General features: G+C 39.9%; 1 protein-coding gene across 2 annotated transcripts in view; it reads left to right on the top strand.

Annotated features, from left to right (window-relative positions):
* RHBDD1 (rhomboid domain containing 1) overlaps positions 1-16,902 on the top strand; it is a 119,273-nt gene that overhangs the window by 74,410 nt on the left and 27,961 nt on the right. For both annotated transcript variants that reach the window (XM_084892915.1, XM_084892914.1), the window contains exons 6-8: positions 1,387-1,475; positions 3,291-3,347; positions 10,659-10,802. In XM_084892915.1, the coding sequence (XP_084749041.1) occupies positions 1,387-1,475; positions 3,291-3,347; positions 10,659-10,802 (290 nt within the window). The remainder of the gene's footprint in view (positions 1-1,386; positions 1,476-3,290; positions 3,348-10,658; positions 10,803-16,902) is intronic.

The following is a 16,902-nucleotide window of genomic DNA, read 5'->3' as shown; positions in this document are numbered from 1 at the left end:
ATCATCTTGGGACACTCACGCCATTCATTCAACACGTACTAGAGTGTTGTCCTGTGCCAAGCACTGTCCTAGGTGTGTGTGTGATAGGTATGTGAAAATCTCAGAAATCACGGTGCTCCCGGAGCTTACATTGGCTCCTTGATAACTCTTAGGTGCCCCTCTTCTGGGAGTGAGGGGCCTTTTCCCCAAGCCAGGGAAGTGCATTCACCTACTTGAGCTTTTTTGGTTGTTGGGTTTCTTTTACCATTTAGTTTAGCATACAGATGAATAAGACTGTCCTCGGGGTTTATGGGAGAAAGAGACAGACAGGAAAACATGTAAACCTGTTTGCTCCCCTGAAGGTTGATCTGTTCTATAGAAAGGAAGGCGGTGGAGGAAAGAACCATTCTCCATCCGGGGCTGGTTTATGACAGGGGTGCTATTTGGCTTAGCCTTGTGGTCCTTGGTCAGTGCTTGGAGGGTCTAGGTGTGGCTAGAGGGATGGATTTAGCAGACAGTGAAGGTGGAGGGAAGGGATAGGATGGGCAAGGCCAAGTGTCGGAGGGCTGTGATTGAAAGCTACAGAGAAGTCTGAGTTTCAAGAGGCATGGACATGACTTACCCTCCGTTTCAGAAGGGCCACTGATGGCAGTGTTTGTAGGATGCGGTATGAGCAAGAGCTGGAGGCAGGGAGACCTGCTGGCTAGTTCTCTTTCATTTGTTCTTCTATTTGTTCACACATACTTAGCTGGGGCTTGCCTTGACTTCATATGTATATGAGATTGTCAGTGTTAGATGCTATCTTAAGAAGAGCGAAGCCAATTTAATGCACTAACTCATCTTTCCAGTTTAAAGTTTGCATTCATGTGTCTTTTCGGTGAGTGACATAAGAAGACGACATTAGAGGGAGGTGACTTTGGGGTGGGCGTGTGGACATCTCCATCTCATCCATCAAGTGTCTCTTGCTCTAGGCTTCACTGGTCAGTGATGTATAAAAACGCAGCGCTCTGCGAACACAGGTAGATACCGCCCTCACCATGGCTGCATGATCCAAGAGTTAATTCAGAGAAAATTTGTCATTTACATTTTGTGATAAGAGCCGCAGAGAAAAACTGGAAGAAATCTAATGGGTTGTCTTGACAAAACGCTTCCACTGCCCTGAAGGAGCCAGCCCACTTCTCCTGGTCAGGGAGGGAGATTGAATTTTAAACATGTGGTGGTTGTTATTCATGCCCTTCCCCCCCTCTTAAGGTAGGAAATGTTCTTTGGACTGAGTGCCGTGCTGCTCAGCATAAAAGACATGGTGTGGAACTGAGACTAATTGACACGCTCCAGACTAGCGGGAAGGCGGGCTGCCTGTAATCAGGGACAGAGCGCACACTCACAGAGGGTCTCCTTCTCCCCTAGGACCTCCTTCGCCGGGCATCTGGCCGGGATCCTCGTTGGACTCATGTACACTCACGGGCCTCTGAAGAAAATCATGGAAACATGTGCAGGTACAGAACAAAACTTCTTCGCATGACCCACTGGAAGGTCATCTTAATCTTACTAGGGATGGAAGCAACCCCAAGTTACCCCGTGGGTCTGCTTAGGAATTCCCAATAGTCTCTTCTTACAACAAGAAGCATAGGAGCTGATACAGCTCCTCACACCACTCCAGAGAGGCTGCAAACCCGCATTCTAAACCCGAGGCTTTCCTATGCACAGAGAGTGGTTTCTATGTACACCCTCAACATTAATGCTACTCACGGAAAACCATGGTTTTCTTGAAAATGCAGACAATGAATGTAGGTTTAAAGTAATGCATTCTTCTACAATATTCCATGACTTCACATATGTGCAAGGCAAAGTTGACAAAGAAAAATCTGTACTGAAGTGCAAAGAATTCAGAGTGACCACTAGGTCCTGGCGGGAGAGACATATTCACGCGGGGCCAAACCAGGGCTGCTATTGCTTACAGCGTGGCTCCCGCTTTAACAATTTCTTTTTTCTTTTTGTTTCCTTCAAATTGATGCTCAATGAAAAGACTTTATTTTATTTAGAAATATATGAATTCTTTTAGGCCTCAATTTAAAATCTATATTGGTTATGGCTTTTAAGGACGCTATTTTGCAAACACTTTTTTTTAAAGGCCTTATGAGTTCCAGTATTTCATCTTTTATTCATGGGAAATCTTCGGAGACTATTTTACCTTTTCTTGAACCACAAATAATTTGTTTTCACAGTTTGTGGTGATGGCTGGTGTTCTTGAGAACCATATAATATTCATGGCATCAGAGAGCTTTCTGGGCCTCGCACTGTTGCCTCTATTAGCAGGCCGTGTTCGCTTCTGGATGATTTTTACAGGCTGTTTTGCAGCTAAGCAGATGCATCTAAGCATTTTCCTACATTTGTTCATGACTGTGTTTCCAGTGATGTGCTTGGAGGAGGCAGTGGGAGCTTCATTAAAGTCCACTTTTATTATATTTTTTGATGCAACTTAATAATGGAAAACTAGTAATGAGCTTTGTTGCCCAAATACTGTCAATACAGATAAAAGAAAAAAAAATTATTCTCAGGAGTTTGTTTTGTTTCATTTTTTCTGTGTGTGTCTGAAGATTCAGTGGTTAGTAATGCTTTTTGCACACATTACAAAATGTAGGCAAGTATTTTGTATGTAAAGATGATTTTCCCCGCAATTATAATAGGTAGATAGAGACATAGATATCTCACATATGTATGATATATATACACACAATGATACAACTTTACATCACAAGGATACATCTCTACCCAGTGAAATATTATACAAGCATCCAAGAAGGAAATCCTGCTATTTGCAACAAAATAGAGGAAGGTGATGTCTTTACACCAAGTAAATTAAGCCAGAAAGAGAAAGACAAATATTGTATTATCTCACTTGGCTATGGAATCTAAACCAGAGAGTAGAACAGTGGTAGCCAGAGGCTGGGGGAAGCAGGGAGATATTGGTCAAAGGGTATAGCTTCCAGCTATACGATGGGTGTGCTCTGAGGATGTAATGTACAGCATGGTGACTATAGTTAATACTGTGTTACATACTTGACATTTACTGAGAGAGTAAACCTTAAGAATTATCACATGAACACAGAATATGGTAACTGGGAGGTGATTGATGTATTAATTGTGGCAGTCATTTCATAATCTATATGTATATTAAGTCATCATGTGTACAGCTTTAAAGATCACATTGCACAACCTAAATATATACAATTTTTCATTTGTCAGTTATACCTCAAAAAAAAAACAAACCTTATGGCTACTATTAAAATGTCTGTTTTCTTTATATTTAGGCATTTTTTCCTCCAATAATGGCTACCCAGGACAGCAATACTACTTTAATAATTCAGGTAAGCACTTTATTTTATTTAATACATAATTTAAAAATTATAGTGTTCGCCACTGTGGAGACACTTTAAGGCAATGCTAGTTTATGCTGTTGTGGAGTTCACACATTATGTAATTGTGCCTCTAACATGCCTTGAAAGCTTGATTGAGGGGTAGGGTCAGTTGGGAAGGAAGACCAGGAAAGGAGATAATGACATGAAAATATTGAACGATTAATATGATGTTTCTCAGACATGGTAAGATTCATACTAGACCAGGGCTATTTCTACACTACTACTCTTTATTCTCAGAATAAGAGAACATACCGCTTGCTAAGTATGAGAAGTTAGTTTCACAATTCTCAGTAATCCACCCTAACTGCATATTCAGGAAGAATCATGCTTATCCTAAGATAGACATTCCTCTGATAGTAATACCATGGGACTTTCTCTGTCTGTGTAAATAGGTAAAAAGGACTTCTGGTTAAAGCATGTGACCTGCTTTAGGCTAAGGCCCTGACGGGCCAGCCTGGGGAGGCCTCTTGGTAATATCCTGGACCAGTAGCAGCAGCAGGTCTTAAAGAAGCCAGAGGCCACAGAAGCACTGGTTGTCTTGTAATCGTGCCCATTGAAAACTATTATAGCTTAACTCTGGGACCTGCAGTCTTTTGTATGAAGGCCCAAGTAGCAAATGTTTTAGGTTCTAAAGGCCCTATTGGCCATATGGTCACTGTCACAATTAGTCAGCTTGTTCCTGTGGCAGCCATAGATAATTAATAAAAAAAATGCTGTAGCCGTGTCCCAATAATATCCTATTTACAAAAGTGGTCAGGGGGTTGATAGGGAACCACACATTGTGGCTTTTGGACCCCTGGCTCATAGCCTCCCATTCTCTCCGCATGATATTCCTGTTTTTCTTTCAATCATGAGCATAGATACAGTAACTGTCTTTGAAGTCCCTGATTGCTAATTATGTCCTCTCTGTCTATGATATTTTATATTTGTTTTATTAGGTTGATTTTTCTCCTGGTTGTGGGTCACAGTGTTTGCATATCTAATAAGATGTGATTGGAGGCTACACATTCCATATGGTGTGATGCTGAGTGCTGGAGTTTACCTTCTTCTAGGAAGAAGGACTTTGTCTGGCATCCCGTTAAGTTCTGTGATGACTAGTTTGTTCCTTCTAGGGCTTGTTTTAAAATTATTTAAGGTGGATCTAAAGTAAATTTTTAGGGCTATTTCTGCACTACTATTGAGGTGTCTGTTCTGGGATCTCTCCTGAATGGTCTGGTGAAAGTTCACCTGTGCACATGTGGCATAATAGTCAGCAAGTCTCAGGGGGGCTCCATGCGTATTTCTAGATGTTTCTCTGACATACAGTTTTCTCCTTGGCTATAACGTGGTCCTGTAAATTCCTACGCAATACAAGGGCCTGCTGTGGCTGCTTGTGTTCCCCATCCCTGTTACTGCTGTCTGGACAGTGCCTCAGGCCCATTTCCTTTACTTCCTTTCTCTAAAGGTTCAAAATCCTGTGCTGCCTGTGTGCAGCCTGGAAACATTTGTTTTGTGTATCTTCTCCAGTCTCCTACTTGAGCATGGACTTGAGCTAGTGCAGCCCTGTTCCTCCCCCGTGCTGGAGAAGCCCATCCAGCACCTGGAACCTAGTGTATTGAGTGCTCGGCCCTGGGGGAAACAGGGATTTGAGTTCCTGGAGGTTACCCGGAGGAAGGCTGCGTCTCCATCAATGAGGAGAAGTTAAGGAAAGCCATGGCAGAAGGGCTCCAGGCCTTTATGAAAAGACCTGTTTGGAATTATCCAGAACGTGCTGGGATGCCACTGAAGGATTCAATCAGAAGAGTGGTTCTATTGGAATTACATTCAAGCTATGTTTTTGATGTAGTTCTAAAGACTGGGATTATGAGTATCAGTCCTGGCTGTCTGTATGAATCAACTGAGGAGCTGGTACAACATATCCATGCCTCGAATTCACCCACACCAGCTAAGTCTGAATAGGGGTGGAGACAGGGACTTGGACTCTTTTGTAAAAAGCTTTCTAGATGATTCTAAGGGGATCAGTATGGAAAAGCATAGGCTTACCAGATGGGGGGTTACCTAGGTGTGGGGAGCACAGAGGTGGAGACTGTCGCTGCGTCAATCCCGGGCTAGTGATGTGTACAATTAACATCCTAGAAATGGGGCCTCCATGCCGGAGAGGGACAGTTGCTGGGCAGTGTCAGCTCACCTGCCATTGTCTGTGGACCCACCTGAAGAGAGGAAGTGCAATGATTAGTGATCGACACAGTTACTAGATACAGTTGGCCCTTGACTAGCATAGGTATGAACTGCGTAAGTCCATTTATTTGTGGATTTTTTAAAAAACACAGTACTATAAATGTATTTTCTCTTTGTTAATACTTTCTTAATAACATTTTCTTCTCTCTAACTTAGTTTATTGTAAAAATACAGTATATAACGCATATAACACCCAAAATGTGTGTTAATTAACTTTTTATGTTAACGGAAGCTTCTGGTCAGTAGAAGGCTATTAGTAGTTATATTTTGGGGGAGTCAAAGGTCATATGCATATTTTTTAATACAATGGGGGAGGGGGCAGTCAGTGTCCCTAACCTGAACATTGTTCAAGGGTCAACTGTAGAGCCATTTGGAAGAGCATTGGGTCCTGTGGTAGTTGGCTATGGAGAACAGTCCGCACCGAGTTAAGTATAGTAGGGTTTAGTTGACCTATATGACTAAGAAGAACTGGGTTGGACAGGAAGACCACTTTGGTTGTACCTCCCATGGTGATTTCTCTCTTCCCAGTGACTATTCCCTCCCCTGGACAGGCCACATGGCCACTACCACCTTGATGTTGCTAGAGGAAAGAGGGCTTCTCTCTTGGTTCATTTTTTTAAATTCCCCAAAGAAACAGGAATGTTCCTCTGGACAAAAAGAATAAGAACATATCCTTACACAGACATGGCTTAAACTAGCATAGATTACCTAGTCCTGACCTTGTGTGACGGCTTGTAAATGTTAAGTAATTGGGCTGAAGTCAAACAGGTTGTTGGTGATAGAACCAGGACTGAAAATGTCAGCTACTGATTCCTAGCTCCTGGCATTCTGCTGATTTAATCTTACAAAACAGAGCAGTCCCCCTTATTGTCTTTTCCTCCCCTTTTTATTGCACTTATTTACAGGGAGGTGGAGTGGGCTTGCTTCTTTCTTGCTACATATGGAAGAGGCATAAGTACAGCAGACACACAGACTAGGGAATTAAAGGCAAAAACAAAAAGCCTCTTTACTGTTCTTCTTACCGCTGTGATGGCCATATTTGTACTCCTTCCTTTGAAGGGTTGGGTTTCTTCAAAGGCAGAGCTCCCTAAGGCCAGGTGGCTGGGCTAATGGTCATCCAGGGAACTTTTACGAGAGCATATGTATCTCCTATAAGTAATGATTTATTCTAACTATGGCTCTCCTTAGCTGCAAAAGTCTTTACAGGTCAAAGAACCTCATGAATGTTTAAAAAGCTGCTACCAATTTTTCTAATCTTGGTGGTGTTTCTTGATCTCTTTTGCCATGAAGTTCTGGTATGTGTATAAGGAACAGATGGAGGAGTAGTTAATGAAATAACGATAACCAGAATTTCTTTTACTGCAGAGCCAAAGTCTGTAGCTACAAAGGAATATTAAACTAGTATTCATCGCAGGATATAATTTAAACTTATTCATCGTAAGTGTTTGATTGTTAGGTTTTTCCAGCCATGTTTATTATGAAGATTTAAAAATGTCTGATTGGGCCAGCGGAACAGCTGTAGAAAATTTATGGTCCTAGGAGACCTGTTCTCATTATAACAGACATGGATGAGATTTTTGTTCTTGTTGATGATTTATGACTGATGATATAGAACCTTTAACCACACAAATCCTTTTGACTTGAGGCACTAAAACTTTCTCTTTCCTTCTCCCCATGTTTTGTCTGAGTAGTACCGAATTAGATTTTATAATATTCAGATGTTTAGAGTTGTAGGCTTTATTTCATTAAGGCTGGGTGTGTGGTTTTTTTGTTTTTGTTTTTGTTTTTGTTTTTGTTTGTTTGTTTTGTGTGTTTTTTCTAAGGAAACAACATGAAAAATGTTGCCTCAAATTATATGAAACTTGCCTGGAAATTAAAACTCTATAGGTATGTGTGGTATTTCTGGTATCTGATAGGTTGGGTATTCCGTGCTTTTGAGTTAATTTGGATTTTGAATTATCAATAGCTGAACGTGTTCAAAGATAAATAGATAGAAATGCTGCTTAGACTTTCTGTAACAGAATGACTTTCCACAGGGGTTTGAAAGTGGTAATAAGCCATACGGGAATGTGCCCAACATGCATTTTTGTTGCATTAAAATAATTGGCACTCTTAGGGAATTGGACAGTCTCTTATTCGGGATTGCTGAAGTATCCCATGCCATTCAGTGACTTATCCATAAATATTCTAGTATGTTTTAGAATGCCCTTCTCTTGTTCTTTGTGAAGTGGATATATTGTTTGTGTTTTGACCTTTGTCCTTATGTGAAGTTGTGTGTGTGTGTGTGTGTGTGTGTGTGTGTGTGTGTGTGTGAAGTATAAAAGCAAGATTTGTAGCTGTGCCATACTCGTTCCTCTCAGGATATGAAAATCACTGATGGGTGTTTCCCATAGCAGTGGGACCTGAATGTTTTTAATAGCTCCATTGAGTAGAGACCAATGAGGAAGGGTATCCATATTTAAAATTGTGTCCAGATCCCACTTCAGCCCTAAGCCATTGTGAGGATTTGGGAAATTTACTTATATCCTTCTTCTGTTTTAGATATTACAATGTTTCTATTTTTACATGAGAAACGTGTGAGAGAATGTATAATAGAAGTTGGGTTATTGGCGGTAATTATCAAGGCTTGTCAGAATTAGCTCCTTCCCAAAGTCCTGAGCTATTTTGTTTAATTTTTATTTAAGTCATTCATTTTTGTGCTTTCAAGGACTTTCAGTAATGCAGTACCAAGTAATCAGTAAAAGTAGACAAAGGCTCTGGATAGACATTTCTCCAAAGAAGATGCACAAATGATCAATAAGCACAGGCAAAGATGTTCCACATCATTATTATAAAAACCAATTATTACCCACTAGGATGGCCATAATTAAAAAGACAAATTATAACATGTGTTGACAAGGATGGGGAGAATTCTGAATCCATCTACATTTCTGTGTGAATGTAAAATGGTGCAACCACTTTGGAAAACATTTCGTGAGTTTTGAGTGGTTAAACAGAACTGCTGTGTGACCCAACAATTTCACTCCTAGGTTTGTAACCAAGAGAAGTGAAAAGGTGTGTCCACACAATAACTTGTACACAAATGTTTATAGCAGCATTACTCACAATAGTTAAAAGGTAGAAATAACCCAAATGTTTACCAGCTGATGAATGAATGAACTAAATGTATATTCATACAATGGAATATTACTGGGCCATGAAAATGAATAAAGTACTAATTTATGCTACAACATGAGTGAACCTTGAAAACATTATGCTAAGTGAAATAAATAGGCACATATATAGAAACAGAAAGTATATTAGTGGTTACTTAGGGCTGGGAGGCCTGGAGGAGGTGATATCTAAAGGGGGTGATATCTTTTGGGGGGTGATAAAAATGTTCTAAAATTGATTATGGTGATGAAGGCCACTGAGTTATATACTTTAAATGATGAATTGTATAAGATGTCATATCTCAATAAAGCTGCTGTTGCACATAACCAATAGATATAAATACTTTATATAACAAATATTTTTATAATATATATAATTACATTAGAATGTCAGCTGAAACTAGATTAGTGTGTTTTATTGTCATTTCAGTGTTTATATGAAAGTAAAGACTTTTAGAGTGCCTAAAAATTCTTATGGGAAATAGCTAATCTGCGCCCCCTTACCCATCTTATATATTAGAAAAGCCTTTTGTTCATAATCAAAACAAAAAGTACATTTTAAAATAGTTTCAGGACCAATTATCAAAAATTCTGAATATGACTAGAATCTACCCTACAATGTTTCTCTTTTTGGCTTGATTGTGAGTTCTCTTCCCCCCCTCCCCCCCCCTCCCCCATAGTCTTATTAAAGCAATAAGAAGCTTAAACCCAGCCTTAACCAGTTTGGCTAATTGGCTAGAGCACTGGCCTTCAGACTGAAAGGTCCCAGGTTCAATTCCAGTCAAGGGCATGTACCTTGGTTGTGGGCACACAGTAGGAGGTGTGCAGGAGGTAGCTGATCGATGTTTCTCTCTCATCGATGTTTCTAATTCTCTATCCCTCTCTCTTCTTTTCTGTAAAAAAAAAAAAAAATCAATAAAATATATATTTTTTTAAAAAATAAGAAGCTTAAACCCAGACAAGTAGTGTTGGTTGATAAGGAGATATATGACACAAGATTCACAGTAATGGGTAGGAATTTTCATCAACAACAAAAAGCATACAAATTAAACATTTAAAACATTGTCTTCAAAGAGTATAAAAGGAGGAAATATATTAAAAGGACTATTACTTATCTCTCACTACACCAGAATTAGACAGGTAATTTGCTATAGGGAAAAAAAAAAAATCTCTTCCAAGCAAATTCCATAAAAGTGGGGGATTAAAGAAGATATAAAGAGTAAACTCAAACTGACTTTAAAAGAGTGATGGGAATTCCTTGCAGAAGTGAACTTTGCTCTGTAATTAACATTTGTCTTTTCTCTCATTTTATCTAGTAACTGATTTCTTAAAAGTACTGTTAATACAAACTATGATCTCTGATATGAAATTCTAATCACACATTGGCTTATATATTTCAACATATGTATTACAACACAGAAATCTGTAGTATGTGTATTAACTTTTGATTTGTCTCTCATTACATGGGACCACTGGACAGTAAGGCTTTATCAACTATCATTTTAATCATTCCCTTGACTCCAATCAGGACCTCACTGAAAATTCACCAAGTATTAAATAGCTCTAAACTGAGATATTTAGTTTATATGTCATTCGCCCATTTGGGTCCCCTCTCCAGTACCACTGACTGCCTTCTAAATTAATATCTTGTTCCTCTTCAACACACTAGGACTTGCTCATGTTGGGCCCCATGTTGAGCTTTGTGGATACTATAGTGACAAGACAATTGTTGCTCACCCGCATGGAGGAATTCTCCAGTTGTCATCTTCTCTTATTTTGAGGATTATTATTATACTCAGAATAATGACATGAATTGTTTTAATGTCTCTGCTTACAAACTAGGACATTTGAAAAAACACAATGTTCTATAACCTTTTCATTGTGCCTGTAGGCTACTCTGGATCTCAGGATTATTACCCATATGCCAGGCCACATTACCAGGAAGACGCATCCAGGAACTATGATGCCTACACAGGAGGACTGAGTGAGGAGGAACAGCTGGAGAGAGCACTGAGAGACAGCCTCTGGGACCGAGGTAGGAATCTTGTACTCTTCACTTCCTTTAAATCATACCTCACCTGGGGAAATGACCTAACAAAGAAAACTTTAAATAGTTTGTGAAAAGGATATGTAGATGGAAAAATGTGTGCACGTTGTGATTACAGAGAATGGGGTGTGATGCCGTATTCCAAGCAACCTAGGCTCCTGAGGTGCCAGACTATGTATGTGTTGTTGTAGTGGGTCTTTTTATAGGCCTGCTGCACTCAGCGCTGTAGCATAAAGTCAAGAAATTGTAAAAAACCAGTGGGATGACGTGACATCGTGTGTCTCTATATGATGCAGGATGAGCAATGCAGCACCACCTATTGCTAAAAATGTTTACACTGACCCTAATTAAGTCATCAAATGTGAGTGTCACTACACAGGAAATGCAGGGACTAGCAGAACAAGCTGAATAATGCCATTGAGAAATAACCAGGCAGAACGTGAGATTTCTACAATTCAATGAGGCTAGTCTCCTGGGGGAAAATGTCATGAAAAGAGCAGGATGTGGTTTTCTATTAAAAGGAAGTAATCAAATGTAACATGAGAACCTTGAAAAACTGGCTATAAAAGACATTTTTTAAAGAAAACTGGGGACTTTTGTATTTGGACTAGATATTAGATACAATTCGGGAAATTATCTAGCTTTCTTTGATGTGACAGTGATATTGTGGTTAAGTAGCAGAACGCCCTTTATTCCTGGGAGGAACACATTGAAGTATTTAGAAGCAAAATAATATGATATCGGTAATCTGCTTTCACAGGTCAGCCAAAACAACTTTCTCCTCTCTCTTTGCCTTGTTCTCTCTCTTGCTCCTCCCTCCACAAGTTCTACACTCACATGAATTTGGGAAACTCTGCAAACTATACCTCCTTGAAGATCCTGATTAACACTCGTATACAGACGATCCAAATTAGCTCTGCAATCAAGATGCCAATTTTATAAGTAATGCTTCCACAACATGTTTGACCACAGAACTTTATTTTCAGTAGATGATTTTAGGAGTACAGGCATCTATTCCAAAGAAACTGATTGAAAGAGACTTCTTGAAGTACATTATATAGTAATTGGTGACAGCAACGTGTTACAAATTGTTTACTATATTAATTTCAACTTTCTTTTTCTTAAAACGCTTTGTGATTGTCTTAAGAATGAGACATCAAGGAGACATTTTTGAAAGACCTGTATTATATTTTAGTCTTTTTCTCTGTGGAAAAAATATTTGGTTTGAGTATATTTTATAAAATTCTGACCATATAGTACAAACTATTTTATACCTTACTTTTTTTCATTCAATATTATGTTGTAATAATATTGTAATCATATTTTCTAATGTAATCATATTTTCACACCACTGAATTTTGAACATGTTGTCCTTTGTATTTATTCTTAAATGTATACCTAAGAATCTATTTGTGGACAGAGAACTATGATACATTATAAATAGTGCTTGTAAGAAAAGTTCTATATTTTTGAGATGATCATATACTTTTTCTTCTTTGGTCTTTTGACATACTAAATTATTTTGATTTTCAGAGTTGAAGCGGGTTTGTACCCCAGGAGGAATATCACCCGGTTGGGATGTTTTATGGTCTCTCCTGATGGCAATGCTGTATGCACCTGAACAGAGCCTGTGTTCTGCTCTAGCTGGGCGACTGTTCTACAAGTGATCATAAAATTAACTGAGCCGATGGCGCTGCTCAGGTCTTCTGTATCCTACTGATTGCCTGTCTACTTGTTCTGCTGAATGCTGTATTTTTTACTTACACAGAATTCCCTGGAGTAATACTGAACATATATTGTTGCTCAGGGTACCCTCAGTGCAGCAAGGGTTCCTCTAGTGTGACCTTGTTTTTGGGTGGGGGCCGAGTTACCTGAGCGTCTGCCTGCATTTCAATTCCATGCCTTTACTTCGCACCGGAACTTGGCCAGCTTCTCTGTCCATTCTTGTTGTCGCCCAGGGGTCCACACTCTACTTTTTAGTCTGGCAGTGGGAGGCAAGTAGGGGTATGCTTTCATTCCCCACCACATCCAAAATTTATGTTTTCTTTCTATATAGAATAAGCCTTGTTTAAAAACATTGAATCATAGTTGGCATACAATATTATATTAGTTTCTGGTGGAAGAACACAGTGATTTCAACATTAACTCTTAGTCTGAGGCATAACTGTTTCTGGTTTGGAGGTGTAGCCTTCTCAGTGTTCCTGTCCCTCCTTCGCGGTAGAGACGGTGTTTTGTTTTGTTTAGCCTTTCTCCAGTCCTTTAAGGATTCTGTGCCATAGGGAGGCCTGGAGAAGGATCTAGGCTGCCCTGGATATAAATCTTCCCTGTAGTGGCTGATTTCTCTCCCCAGGAAGAGTTTCTCTGGACTCTTACCCATATCTTAGGTGAGGACCCTGTGAGGTCCTGAGAAGAGCTGAAAGTGGGTGTGAATTCCTTTATATTGCAGCCCCCAATATATTCTGTGTTTCATAATCTATGAATAGATTCTGTTTTCTTGCTAGCTCACACTTGAGCTATTTGCTAACAGTTTTGGCTAACATCTTGTTAGTGCCAGTAGTGTCTTCTAGCTGAGCAAGAGCCCCTCTACCGTTTTAGACTTCCATTCAGTTGGGTGCCCTATGTCTCAGCTCTCTGATGGGTTCAGAAAAAGTCAGTTATTTCCAGAATGTCCGGCCTTTATGTTTATTATGAGGATGGGAGTGATGCTTTCTCAGCTTTCTCCATCCCCAGTGGAAGCTGGGAGCAGCCCTTATTTTTCACCGTGTCTTGAATCTCTCATTTCTAGTACTTTTATTTACTAGGGTTTTGATTTGCTTTTTAAAAAATAAAGATCTTTCCCCCATGATGTAGGTAGAATCTACAGTCTGCTTTAAAAAGGCTGGGTAAATGCTTAATTTTTTGTCTTTGATTCCCAGTTTTTACAATAAGAAGTTAGTGTAGTAGTCAGCCAACCACACTGAGATTTGAAAGGGCCAAGTAACAGAATTCATTTTGTAGAATGCCATTTTAGCAAGAAACATCCAGAACCAATTAGGTTCAAACTGATCTTCAGTTAAATATATTAGAAGAGTAAGTTAAAGAATCAAGGCCTTTTTAACCTTAGGCTTGGCTGTTGTCATATTTCTTAACAGTATCTGACCATACACATTTTGGGGCTCATGCTGGGACTAATAGTATCAAGATGGCCTCTGTAGAAGAAATAGCAAGACCCCTATTATTTCAAGGAGCTCGCACATTACTACTCTTAGTGAAATCTTGCCTCGTTTTGTTAGCAGTTTCAGCTTTTATAAACAAGTCCAAGAGGCAGCTGATACCACAATAATAGAACAGTTTTGGGAAAGGGCCAGCTCTTTCATTGAGTCAAAAGGCAGATGCCAGCTAGGAACATTAGCTCATTGCATTTACTGCCTCCCACCCCTCACTCCATCCTTCCATGTATAATTTGTGATTTTTTTTTTTTAATAGCCTGCTACCAAGTTCAGCTGGTGGCTGGGTACAAAGCTGTGTCCTTTTCAGCTTCTGTCTGCCAGCCCCGCACATGTGTGCTGGTTACAGCTGGAACTGCTTGCTAACACGTGGAGTAACTGCTCCTAATCCTAGACTCTTCTGAAAGGCAAATGGCCCCGTTGCACTCGGTTGTCAGTGTGGATCAGGCAGTTGTCATCCCCTCCCCACACTGTGCAGTTGGGGACACTGGTGAACCATGTGGGGCCGCGGCAGCAGCAGACTTGAACTGGCTGCAGCCTTGTGTCACAGTCCTGAGATATAAAATGACCAGGAAGCCAAACCGGAAAAAGGTATTTAGGTTTCAAATTAATATCTAGTTCTTCTGTTGTTACCAGATCATTTGACAATGCCTTTGAATCTTGTTTATAGGTAGCATGTGCATGGGAACAACTGAGATACATTTTAACTCAAAAAGAGGGAATTCGTTTCCACTCAGTTGCACATTTTCTTTTTACTGAAGCTGCACCAAGGTATCTAAAAGCAGCGTTTGTCCTGTTCCTTTATTATGGTGTAGGAACTTTCAAGAAAATGGAATAAATTATGTCCATTCATGGTGAGGCCCACAGAGGAAAGGAGGGCGCCTGAGCTTCAGCCTTGTGAGAGAGGGCGCTGTGCGTGTGTTAACACCTGCCAGGTGTGTGCTGTGATTGCTGTGTGGTTCTGCTTTTGTCTTGCCATGGGAATGGACAGCTCTCAGCTCCTTTTCTGGAAATCCTGTCTGAATTGAAGATGTTCTGAGGTGTACTGGGCTGAGGGCCTGAGACTAAGGATAGGTGCTGGAGCTCATTTATTATGGTCTTTTAGATTTGGGTAGCATTTGTTGTTTTGGTTATAAAAGTAATGGGGGAGTGGTGGTTCTCTGTTCTTCTAGGCCATCTGGCTGGTCTAATAATTAAATCAAAATGAGACAGATTAACAAAAGCAAACAAACAAAAAGAAAGAAATTTAATTACATACGTTTGTATGAGAACTCCATGTATATATGAGAGTCGGACACCCACATGCACGAGAGGCGCAGAGACAGAAAGGGAAATGAAGTCTGTGTGACAACCTGAGCCAAGATGAGGGAAGGCGCCTGGGCTTCAGGGGGAGGAAGGTCATAGCAGGACGATAAGAAGAGCAAATGCTCAGTAATTAGGTAGAAGTTTGTCCTTCCCTATAGATGCGACATAAAATGTTATTTTTGGTAATAATTATTGGGGAGGTCTGTTCTGAATCCCTTTAAAAAAAAATCTATAGTTACCATGGAAAGTGTCCATCAACAAAAAGAAGACAAAAAACAACTCATAATCCCACCACCCAGAGAAGAATCACATAACATTTGAGGTGCACCCTTGCAGCAACCTGTAATACAGGCACAGAAAAAAAAAAAAAAAACCACTGTGAATGTTTTGGAGGAATGTTTTCTAGCTCATTGAGCATAAAGTGCCCCTTTCCTATTGGTTACTGTAGTAGAGAAGCTCACATACCCACACAGAATCCTGCAGAATAAGCATTTGTGATTATTGTTATACTTTCACATTGTGAAACAGAGGTATAGAGACATTAAGTGACTTGCCCAGGGTCATGTTCTAAGCCAGGGGTGGGGAACATCTGGCCCTTGGTCCATATCAGGCCTGAGAAATCACTTGGTCTGGCCCTGCCAAGGCATTAGGGGTGAGTTAATTAAATGTTTGGCCAAATATAGCAGGCTAATTTTTAAGTTGGTAATTTTATATGGCCTGAGAATGATGTTATAAATATCCAAATGGCCCTTGGCAGAATAAAGGTTCCTCACCCTTACGTGATAAACACCAGAAAAGAAGGCCATACTTGCCTATTTTCCTGGCATTTTCCTGAATTTGGGTAACTGACATTCAGGTAGGAGGAGCAACAATAAGTCTCAGCTAAATGTGAAAGACTATATATTAGCAGTGGCATTTTCCTCACTGTTGTCTTCTCTAGGATATAGGACTGGCTAAATTCCTTTTTTTTTTTTTTTAAGTAAAAACTTCTGTCAGGAATTAAAAATAGTTTGTACGGGGAAATTGCAGATACCTCAAAGGGTAGACCTTCCCCCCCAAAAAATGTTTACTGCGGACAATCCTAAGTAACCTACTGGGCTGTTTCTTATTTCTACCAAAAGTTTTAGCATATGAGTTCTAAAATATTGCTTTACTATGGACACATTTCAATTACTGGTATTTGCATTGTTAATTTAAATAGGACTCAATTATTCTTCAATAGTTTTAGAAAATAAATGACTCATAACAAAAATCAGAATACATTTGCCCACAGTAAGTGTGCCTTAAAACATCAGACTTTTCCGCTGAGTTATTACACATGACTCCATGGAGTTATGAGCCATGGCTCCAGCCACCTGCCAGTGGGAATTGCTCACGTGAGACTTCTCACTGTTGTCTTCTCTGCCGCTTTAAGCAGTCTCATCCAGACTTGCACACATTGTCTTATCCATTTCGTTGTGTTGTGTTGCTGGTGAGAAAAATCAAGAGTCATATGTTGGTTTCCATTTATTATAGAACCACAGTAGCTTTCAGAGTGGTCTAGTTTCATCACATGGCAGTCCTCCAAGAATTCAAAG

The sequence above is a fragment of the Pipistrellus hanaki genome, assembly GCF_964339955.1.
Source record: "Pipistrellus hanaki genome assembly, chromosome: 8".
NCBI classification, from domain to species: Eukaryota; Metazoa; Chordata; class Mammalia; order Chiroptera; family Vespertilionidae; genus Pipistrellus; species Pipistrellus hanaki.
Note: the sequence above shows the minus strand (reverse complement) of the source record. Positions and strands in the feature narration are given on the sequence as shown.